This window comes from Pterocles gutturalis, unplaced genomic scaffold (assembly GCF_000699245.1).
Source record: "Pterocles gutturalis isolate BGI_N339 unplaced genomic scaffold, ASM69924v1 scaffold52153, whole genome shotgun sequence".
In the NCBI taxonomy this organism is placed as follows: Eukaryota; Metazoa; Chordata; class Aves; order Pterocliformes; family Pteroclidae; genus Pterocles; species Pterocles gutturalis.
Window position 1 is genome coordinate 26,937 of NW_010122484.1, and position 11,416 is coordinate 38,352.

The window sequence follows — 11,416 nt, forward strand, 5'->3', positions numbered from 1 at the left end:
ACTGCAAGCTTTTCAGAGGAACTCATGTTCTTTTGTATCTTGTGTAGTGTTGAATCTACTAAGGACCCATAATTTGTCTCTCTCGTGATCTGAGTTTGGAGCCTCTACTGAACAGGAGTTCAGTCACAATTTGTCTGCAACTGGCCAACAGAATTTTTGGAAATATTCTTGCAGGTTTTATTTGATGTGATGCTATAACACGTTCATATTCCATTGCTAGAGTTTTCATTTTTAAGCTCCTGCTAGCCCAAAAGCTAATTGTTAATCTTGTAACATGGCTAGTCCAGATTCCAGAAATAAATTCTGTATTCCAAAAGGTGTGTAAAATTAATCTGACAGCTGAAGTATATCCTTCCTTTTCCTGGCTTACAGAGTAACGAGCCTCATGAAACCATGCCAATTGCTGCCTTTGGACAGAAACAACGGCCTTCAAGGTTCTTTATGACCCCTCCCCGATTGCATTATACACCTTCACTCCAGTCTCCAATTACAGTAAGTTACTTTTTTCATGTAATATTAATCATTGAAATATTTTCTGATACATGTTGAAGCTGTTATCTTGAACAGTTATTGAGATTAATTTTCTGAGGTTATTCAGCAAGATAAAAATTTTACTAAATACTTCTAAAAATAAGCTATTAAATTAAATGTTCTTTCTTCTATAGGATAGCGATCCTTTATTAGGACAGTCTTCATGGAAAAACAAAATTTCAGGCACAGATAGTGAAACCCTAGGAGGCTTTCCAGTAGAATTCCTCATTCAAGTGGTAAGTGTTAACTGCTGCTCTTAATTTTGTTGTGTATTGTCCTTCATGTTTATGATGACAATTCTTCTGCAGCTAAATGACTGTCTGTTAATTTATGACAGATAGGGTGATATCCAAATTAACTTTTGAAAAGATGTTAATAATATTTGGTTTTATTCTCCCCGCTGCCCCTTCTTAATTTTCTCAGTTGTTTGTAAGCTTTGAAATATTCTGCTCTTCAGATGGCAGAAGGGGCTTATATCTCCAAAAGTCTGTCTTATTTTTCCCAGCTCTACCACTTGGTCTAAAAAAATATATTATTTCTACCTGCAAACTTTGTACTGTGTTAAGACCTTTTCTTTATTTAAAAAATACATGCATTATGCAAAGACCATTTAGCCATGTGCAGTATGATATTGTATAATATTGTAGTTCTGTTATGTAATGTCCTGTCCTCTTGGAGAAGAAAAGAAGCTTTCCCTGAAAGCAAACATACGTGTTATAGATAAGAAAACTATTTCTTGTCTTCATCTCCATGAAATAATTCCTCAGTGATTTTTGTACACCTGTTCAGAAGAGCACAGACAAATAATGTTAGGAAGCTGAGATTCATTGAATATCAAAACTCACCGAAGCAAGTTACTCTTCAGGATGACGGAAGAATGTAATTGCTCATGTTGGCTTTAGCTTAAGATCTGTAACAATTAAAGCTGTTTTAAACGTGCTAAAGGAGACTGGAATGATCTGTGTGTAAAATATGAAGAACTGAGAAGTAATATTGATAAATGCTTGTCAAATTTTAAAGTGTATATAACTAGTCAAAAGTCTCATGTTGTGTCTGTAGCTCACATGAGACACTAATATTTTGGCCATTCAACATCCTGGATTTTATTTGACAGAATGATCTATTCAGTTTTTTAGGGGAAACCTGTTGTATGAAGCTGATTTTGAAAAAGGTGGCTTGGCATCTACCTTAGCTAGGAAAATTTAAAATAGATGTTGTTGCTCTAAGATTAAGTATGTTAAAAATTGACAAAAGATACAGTCTGTTTATGCTGCTAAACTGTATCTGCAGCTCTCCTCCTACTGAGTCACTGTGTGTGATCGATGAAACTGGTTAGCTAAGGTGTATGGAGCTTTACAACTATTCAGTGTGTCAAGCTGATCTGTTCATAATTTTATTCCTGTATTTTAAATCTGAAAATGTATGATTTCTCAGTCACATTTGGTGGTACATTATTTACTCGTTGTAAGGAAATCTGCGTTTTGAAAGTATAGGCCTCTTGCTTGTATTACAAATGGTGGCATTTTACAAAGATACCACATTGATAGGTGTTTTTCCTGTAAGATTGTTGAAGGATTTTGAACAAAATCAAACCACAGATTTTTGGCATTTGTTTATGTGAACAACTTAATACTTCATCCATGTTTTTTGATAAAGAATCATGAGGCTTAAAAAAATATATTGAGGGACTGTGCGTTGTTGTTAAGCCTAGCATTTTAAGCATCCACTTTTTTATTAGAAGTTTAAAGATGGTACTGAAAGTTGGTGTTGTGAAATACGCGAGACTGAATACTGATTATTGATTGCACTGCATTCACTGCTCCAGGTGTATTTTGATGTTAAAGATGTTCTAGCCTTTCTTATGCACTGGTACAGTAAAAAAGTCAAAGCCCTCATTCTGATTTAATAGTGATTCAGGAAGTGAATTATCACAAAACATGATTCCAAGAAAGCTTTCTGGAGAGCTATTGCCAGGCAATTACTTAAGATACCACGAATAAACAATTTCATGGGAAAACTTTATTTTGGACAAAACAGAAAAAATGCAGCACACCTAGAATACGATTTCAGCCCACATCCTTAGTTCTCTTTTACAGGTTATGAAATTAATTTGGAACAAAAGGAAGTGTAGCCAAAAATCACATGCAGACACTGAAAAATAAATGTTAGGGATATGCTCTTTACATAGAACTTGGAGTTGTAGGCAAACACTGGGACTTGTAGCAACTATTTTAATCATAGTTCTACACTGGCGAGTCTTAGTTTTTCTAAATCTTTATATTAATTTCTACAAGTTTACATTTTGACATCAAAGATTGGTATTCTTTTGGGTTTTTATTGTGGACAAACATGTATTAGGAGAAGAAGGACGGGAAAATTAGCATTATATTAAAAATGAAATCAACAATAAACATTTTTTTTTAAAAAGTCTTTCATGTTTATATGCAATATGTAACGTATCCTTAAATATTTCATAGGCGATACTGCAGGTCAAAATCGATTAGATTACATTCTAGTGAGTATTGAAATGTGGGGGATGTTTTTCCAAGTGCTCAGTTACAGCTTCCTGCCCCCCCTCCCCCTTTCTTGTTTTGTTTGGGGGCAAAAAATTAGATGGAGAAGGAAACAATCTAGGGAAAAAGACTGTTTGCAGGGATGCTGCATATCCAGTAGAGGGCGTGTGTTAATGCAGCACGTACAGAAAAGTGAATTGGTGTCTTCCCGATTGCTGTGGAGAAAGGAGGGATCTTCTCAACTTAAATGCAGGAGGAAAAATCTGAAAACGGATACTGGATTTTTGACTATTTTCTGCTTATGAAAATTTTTGAAATATTCCGTAGTAAGTTATTGCACACTTTACTTTGAAATATTTGTCTTCTTATAAATATTCTTTTGACTAAAAAACGAAATCTAAAGTACAAATCTAAACATACTAGTTGGGTTGTTCCGTCATCTCTTAATGTGGAAAAGCATTGTACTAAAAATTCATTTCCAGTTTAATGAAGACTATAAACTATAACAGTAAACAGGATGATATGCTGAAAATAGAGCTGTTAGGCAAGAATTTCTCAAGGAAAATAGGGCTGAACTGAGTTAAAACATTCACTGATTATATTGGCAAATGAAAATGGAAGTCTATTTAATGAAATGTACTAATGAGAGAAAGTTGGAGACATCATAGATACAGTCAAGGTCAGAGTTTCTTGTAGAAAGAATCAGATTGTCTTGATCAGTGGAGTATATCTGGGAACACGGTTAATATAATGTAAAATCCAAGCTCATGAACTGGAGAACTAGGGCCTTGCATCCTCGAATATGTCTGGACATCAAACCAGAAGTTAAGCACCAAATACTTTGCAAGTTTTGGGGAGAAATAATATATTCTGCATTAAGTTGGGGAGTCACCAGCTTCATGAAGGAGAAGGACTTAGACATGTTAGACAGTTGCTGGACGGCAGCAACAGCAGAGCTTGACATGTACCTGTTTGTCAGCAGTGGCAGATGGTGTCCAGTGCTTTCCTTCCTCCCAGGTGTTTTTTGGCCACCATGAGCATTTGTGTAGTGTCTGAGAAACTAGATCAGAGACATAATTCAGCTCACAAGTAACAACTTTAAATTTTTTTTTCTTGCCTTTTCAGAATTTATTGTTTTGTCATTATCAGTTCCCTGATTGGGTTCTTCATATAGCTGTAAAAAGGCAAGCGCTGGCACTGGGGGACAGCACAGGGACTGAAATGAGCAGCTGGAACTGGAAGAGCGATCACCTATGCAGTATTGCCTCTGTGCATCTGACCAGGGCTTACCATCCATTCATGAGATGCATCTGGCAAAGTGTGTGTGGTAGAAAGAGAAGTATTGATGCTCTTTTACGGGTCTAGTTTACAGGTCTGTCATTTGGAATACTGGTACAGGCTTCCTGTTGCTCATATTCAGGAAATATGATAGTGAATGGAAAAAAGATACAGAAAGGGCCACAAAAGTTTAGGGATCAAGAGCCTTTTCTGGGAGAGGAGACGGGAAAGACTTGGATTGCGATTAGTGAAAGAACAGTGGAGAAGAGATGCTTTTATTGTCTCTGAATAAACAGGGATAAAGACAAGGAGGGAGAGCCTACCTTTAGCTGAAAAACAGCTTTGGCAGGACAAATTACTATGAAGTAAACAAGAATGCATTTAACATAGGAATTCTAAGAAGGTTCATAATTAGCTGAAAGAGGTCCTAGAACAATTTTCTATTAGGATTCATGAGGGCAAGAAACCCGGCTGTGCTAAGACTGAACTTGAAAATCAACATAAGGAATTCTCTATAAGCAGATGTATGTTGAACTAGGAGTTCCTATTTCTCCCAGTCCCATGTTCCACTACTAGGATGCAGTTAACCCCTTTGAAATTTATAAAATGTGAAATCTTGGCTCTGTTAACATTAGTAATAAAGCTGTTGCTGGTTGTAACGGAGCTAGGATTTCTCTTGGGGCCTTAGAGAGTATGAATAGTTTTAGGAGTGATGTGTATGTTGAGAGCACTTCCAGTGATTTCCACTTCAGCCTGCTAGGTCCCAAGGGGGGCAGAAACAGGATATTCCTATTATGAAAGAGGGAAATGGAAAGCCCAGAGTTGTTCTGGATAGAATAGATGCCATCTCTATACCAGGTTTTACTGCAGGAGTGTACACAAAGGGCTGGTGCTCCGAGGGCACAGCTGAGAACAAGCTGAGAACTGTGTGGAAAAAGGTATGTAAGGTGAGCGATGTTAATGGTAGTACACGATGATAACACCTTTCGCTTTCCTTCAGGCTGCAAAAAAGAAGATTCTTGATTCTTCAGCCTCTAGCTGGACATAAATTTTATTAGTCTTCATATAGGGAATTTCAGCTAATGGATTTTAGCATTCTCCAATCTAGGGCATTTGAAAATGCTTTAAAAATTGCTGGAAAATCCATTGTTTAATTTTAATTAATTTTTATTTCCACATCTTAACTGGATGAACAACTGTAAAATGTATTTTTAAATGATGAAAGAAACACGCATTTTATTATCTTGAATTTCTATGGCATTTCAAAACTGCTTAAGGACCTATTAATTCTAAAAATGGTTCCTTTGTTGTAGACCAGGTTATCGAAAATCCTTATGATCAAGAAGGAACACATCAAACAATTGAGAGAGATGAATACAGAAGCGGAAAAGCTGGTGAGAATGTTCTCTTTTCAGTTATTAAAACAGGATATGCTTTAACAGCTAATTCAAATAGATACAATTAAAACCAGAGTCTAGATAAAATCTATATTTTATCACCTTCTAGAATGTGAAATTTTTTTATTATTTTTTTTAAAGGCAAGTCAGAGGTCAGTTGTTTCAACTAGGATTCTCCTTTGAAAGCATTATGCTTTGGAAACTGATTAACGTTAACATCAGGATAGCATATGTCAGTTGACACATAAAGTAAGGAAATACTATGTACTTTGAGAGTCTTGGGTACAAGTTTATACGGCTAGACGTTCATCATAAATTTATTTTGGGGACGGTAGGTAGTTTTTTATTTAGCTTTCTAGCTAAAACAATAACTCCATTCAGAGATTTTCTATATAAAGCTTTGAGTGCCCTTGACCAGCATTTAAAATTACAATACCAGAGCAGCTACAGCATAACTAGCAGCAGCAGAACAGTTTTTCTTGCTAGGCTTTATCTAATCATCAGTCAGTAAATCAAAATGATAAGAATGCCTCTTCTACCACCCATGGCTATCAATCAACTTGAAAGTGGAAAGCTATCAGTCTCAACCTTCTGCTAGTGAGCATTCAGACAGTTGTCTCTACAACATACAAACAGAAGGATAAAGGTTTGTGGGGAGGGAGAGGGGTCCTTTTTATTTATTGAAACCAAAAAAATGGGTTTTTTCATGTAAAATATTTGAATGTTGAAGGATTTGATTTATTGTGGTAAGAGCTCCCTCTTTGTCCCTTCAGTGATTGTGTGCACGTGTGTTGTGTTATTCAGCTTCCTACTGCCCCGTCCCTACGTCTCTGTAATTTTCTTTTGTGCTGTGATGCTGCTCTTCAAAACCTTGTTATCACTTCAGTTACTACATTATTTTTTCCTGCTTGTCAAATGTTTTGTCTTTTAATTTTGCATATTAATCATTAAAATAGATGCAAAAAGAGGCAAGTTTAAAATATACCATAGCAACCTGTAACTCTGATACTGAAAAATTAACAACTCTTCTTAAACTACAAAACTTTCTGTTTTTACTGAGATATTAGTACATTTGCATAGATAAGGAAATCCATTAGGAATGACAGTAGCCTTCTGTCTGATTCTGACAAGAATCTAGATATTAACATGTCACTCAGCTACTAAGTCATAAATTTTGTTTGTATTGCTATTTTCCTCGATATTCCACAAAACTGAAAGAGCAAAAAGCAACAGGGAAGAAGAGGATCTAGAAATAAATGTTAAATTTGATATATTTCAGCTCAGTTGTAGCCTAGGTAAGGACTTAAGAGATACTTTTGAAATTCTTCCCATGCACTGTTTCCTTTGTAAACCAACAATCACAAAGCAACTTCCGTTACTATTCAAGGCTGTCCTGATAACAACAGAGGACATGATACCTTTCTATTGGGTCATATTCTTAGCCTGTCTTCTAAACCTCTGTCCCTTGGCAATCCGATCTACATTCATGCAGCTGAGTATATGTTGTATCTCCTTTAAAATGGATTTACTTTGGACAATAATCATTTTCTAGCACTAATCCACTTGGACATCAGTAACATACCTGAACGTGAATAAAACAGAATCCTTTGAGTTCTTTCAGGTTTAGTTTAATTGTTAGACTTTGATACTAGTTCATACAATTGTGATTGTATATATAGGTACAGTGTTGCATTAACGTTAATATGCTTTCTCTTTTCCACAGAAATCCTATTCCATGCCAATAGGCATTGAGTTTCAGAGGAGATACGCAACTATTGTTCTAGATCTAGAACAACTAAACAAAGACTTAAATAAAGTTTTGCATAAAGTTCAACAGTATTGTTACGAGGTAAGATTTTTCTGGAATCTGTATGTGCTTGTTGGCTTTGCTTAACCAAAGTACAAAAAAATTACAGAATTTCCTGGGAATAAGGCATAGGCGGGGGTCACTTTAAAATGAAACTGGTAGCAGCTGTATTGGATTCCTTCTCTCTCTGTCCCTGCCTTTGTCTGTCTCTGTTTCTTTTCCCAGAACACAGACAGTTTTGCTGATGCCAGTGGTCAGTTTTGAAATAGACACACATGTACATAGATGAAGAAAAAATACTGTGTGCTATACACCTGTGAACTCGCTTTGAAATAGTCATTTCACACGTACACCATATGCAAAGGAAATCTTCATTCTTCAGTTCTCTTCACTGTATCTACGCAGCTTGCTCCTGACCAAGGCCTCCAGCCTGCAGACCAGCCGACAGATCTGAGGCGTAGGTGTGAAGAGGAGGCTCAGGAGATCGTCAGGCAAGCAAATTCCTCGGCAACAGGACAACTTTGTGTTGAAAGTGAAAATTTAACAGATCTTATCTCCAGACTTACAGCAATATTACTGCAGATTAAGGTAAAATGTTTGCAAAAAATATGGTTTCTCTCATAAAATACATAGTATTAAAGTTCTATCAGTTTCTTTGTGCCAAACTGTGAGAAAATTTTTGTTTCCTTCTCCTACAGTGTCTAGCAGAAGGAGGTGACCTGAATTCCTTTGAATTTAAATCACTAACAGATTCATTAAATGACATTAAGAATTCAATAGATGCCTCAAATATCAGGTATTACTTTTGAATATTTAATTCTTAACTACACATTTTGTTCCAGCAAGCAATTCATACTGTATTTTAGAGGTGAACATTGATTATAATTAAGGGTTTTAATCTGGTAACTTTTACTTATAGGAATGGTCCCATTTAAAAGGGGGCTTCTTAAAGAGAGTGTGAAATTCGCAGATTTCTGTTTGAACCTATCAGTGAAGTAACCCGATTAAAAAAAAGAAAAAAAGGAAAGGAAAAATAAAGAAAAGCACTAAATTGATGCAGCAACAGCTAGACTTTCTTGCTCTTCAGTCATTTATGACAACTAATAAGTTACTTTAGAACATTTTCAAACTTCAAAATTCAAGTAGTATTATAAGTTCTTTAAACCACTGACCAGCATAATTTCAGTATTGTTTTTGCATAGTTACTTAACTTCTTCTCTGTAACTATCCAAAAGCTGGCATATGAGACAATTATAGGTTCTGACCAGCTTCCATTAGTAATGTTTGAAACCAGGAAATGGCAGAACAGCCACACTGTGCCAGATCAAAGGCCCATCCAGTCTCGATGGGCCATTTTTCAACAGTTGTCACAAGCAGATGCCTGAGGAAGCAGTATAAAAATAGCAAGACTGTGGTGATACTTGTCAGGAGTACACTGCAGCCTCCAGTAGCAATTGTGACCAGGATTTTTTTTTTATAATTATAATGCTGCTAAATCACGTAATCTAGAAGATATACCTAAACGCTACCTTCCATTTTCGTATTGCTGCATAATAATGGGAGGCTACACACAGGATTTTTCTTTTTTTTGGTAAAGACGCTAGGATGGCCTATTGATTTCAAAATAATTATTGAGAAATGCTGTTTTATAGCATTTTTCATTAGTAAAAACAAAAATAAGCCCCAAACATTAGTGAAACTTCTTTATAATCAACACTGCAAATCACATGTTGGGATGGATTCAACTAAAGGTTGATGTTCACTATGAAGAAGGTGATGACCCTTCCATTTCATTCTACTTATTTCAGGCACTTTAGCATCTCTTCATAGTATTTTTATCTCATTAACTCTGGTCGCATTAAAGCCTTCTTGAAAGTACCCGAGTCACTAACTCTTAATTTCACGCAGCTGTTTGTGCAAATGCTATTTTCACGTATGTCTCTAAGTTGCGTTAGTATGTACTGCTCTCTGATTCATCTGTGTTTTTGTATTGGCTATGTTCAAACCTTGACTTTCACTGTAGAAGCATTCGGACACAACTCTTAAATATGGGGTTTAACACTTTTTTCTTCTTTCTTCCTGTAGTTGTTTTCAGAATAACGTTGAGATCCATGTTGCACATATTCAGAGTGGCCTGAGCCAGATGGGGAATTTACATGCTTTTGCAGCTAATAACACCAACAGAGACTGAAAACTTTCTTTCACGTGTACAGCAAGTAGTTCTGGAAAATCCCCTTCCTTTATAGAGGCTTCACCAAATATCCTAACTGCCAGAAGATAAGGGAAATGAAAACCTCTTGGAAAGGACCCTCTTTTAAATATATCTGCTTTTTAAGAAAACCAGCATTACTGGCCAGCGTTACATTAGATTTCTCCATTTGTTATTCACATACAGTAGTTTTTGCTAACTGGTAATCTCTTAGTAATTGCATTTATTATAATAAACTTGAAAACATGCTTTCATATAATTTGAATTTAGCTTTTGAAAGTTCAGATTAATTCTGCACACCTCTTGCTGTTGGCTCACTGGGTATTTCAGAAGCGATGGAGAGGAAATGGCTCAAATTAGTAGCCGCCTGGCAGGGCTTTGTTATGTAAAGCTACGCCTCTGTGTAGGTACGGAGAGCTGGCATATCAGCTTTCAGGTAGAGTGGTGACAACGCAGGCTGTGTTCCTGATCGTAGAAGCAGCAGCAGGATACGGCCAGCAAACAGAAGCTATAAACTTGAGGATGTTGGGCAGGTCTATCGATCCGTCAATGTCTTGTTAGAACTTATAATTTATTGTATCTTATGGAAGGAGTCTAATGAAGGAATATAGAAATGTAACTGGTAACTTTACAGAAAGAGATTGGTGATAGCTTTTTCCTTTCACATGGGGCAAAAGAAAGTGCTTTAGTTGGTATTTTATATAAATGACTGGTTAAACGTATTGTTTTTCCAATTTTTTGTTTGTTTTGCACAACTTTTAAATTAGATCACTGGTGATCCAACAACACCCAACATATATAAATATGAAGATTTTTATAATTAACCAGTGAGACAAACTGCAAAAAGAAAAAGTGACAACCTGCCTATGAGTACCTTTTGGAATGTTGATCTTGTAAAAAGTGTGTATTGGTTTGTTTAAATAGTCTTGTAAAGCTTCTGTGTAATGAATTGTTTCCAGATATGAATTTTCAGAGATAGCTGTAGAGATCTTTTTGATTCTTTTAGATGCCTCATTAAATGAGGCCTTTTGTATGTTAATGTATAAAGAATATGTAAACAGGATTATTTTCAATTTTAAAATTTTGTATAGTTTAAAGATGCTTCTGTATTCTGTGTTGGTATTGTGCCACTGCAAAACTTTAGTGCAGAGTTTATATTTAGCTAAACTTGTTCTGTTAATTAAGAGAAATGCATAAATCTTTTATTCTCAATGAAATTTGTAACTCTGAATAAATTGACCTATGAGAGTTGATATATTTCACAAAAATGCAAACTTTTTTGCAGATGGTCTCAGGTCATTTTTTTAAGAGAATTGATGGAAATGAAATGTTATGAGGACAAGGTGAGTAGCCTTAAAAGGGGATATTACAAAATAATGCTAAACATTAATTTTGCTGAGTTACCCATGGAGAATTACCTCTCATAACACGGTAGAACATTGTAGTGGTCCCTGCAATTGCTTTTGTAATTACGTTACCTGTTATTTGGTAGTGTTACCATCTGTTTGGTAAATAAGACAGAAAGGTCCTCTCCCACCACCCTTTTCTTTTAAACAGAAGGAGCCAAAGCCTAGCTTAAGGCACACAGATTAAGTCTGACAGTAACTAACACCATCTACAGCTAACTCAGGAAAAAGAAACAGAAGGTATAGACACTGGTAGGTACCGCTGCCAAGAATGG

At 35.8% G+C, this 11,416-nt stretch overlaps 1 protein-coding gene across 3 annotated transcripts in view; it reads left to right on the forward strand.

Annotated features, from left to right (window-relative positions):
- The window catches only part of LIN9 (lin-9 DREAM MuvB core complex component), a 27,451-nt gene extending 16,445 nt beyond the window's left edge, over positions 1-11,006 (forward strand). For all 3 annotated transcript variants that reach the window (XM_010077522.1, XM_010077521.1, XM_010077523.1), the window contains 7 exons: positions 373-492; positions 666-767; positions 5,636-5,716; positions 7,443-7,568; positions 7,932-8,114; positions 8,225-8,322; positions 9,612-11,006. In XM_010077522.1, coding sequence (XP_010075824.1) covers positions 373-492; positions 666-767; positions 5,636-5,716; positions 7,443-7,568; positions 7,932-8,114; positions 8,225-8,322; positions 9,612-9,717 — 816 coding nt within the window. In that variant the 3' untranslated portion in view covers positions 9,718-11,006. The remainder of the gene's footprint in view (positions 1-372; positions 493-665; positions 768-5,635; positions 5,717-7,442; positions 7,569-7,931; positions 8,115-8,224; positions 8,323-9,611) is intronic.
- Positions 11,007-11,416: the final 410 nt, after the last annotated feature.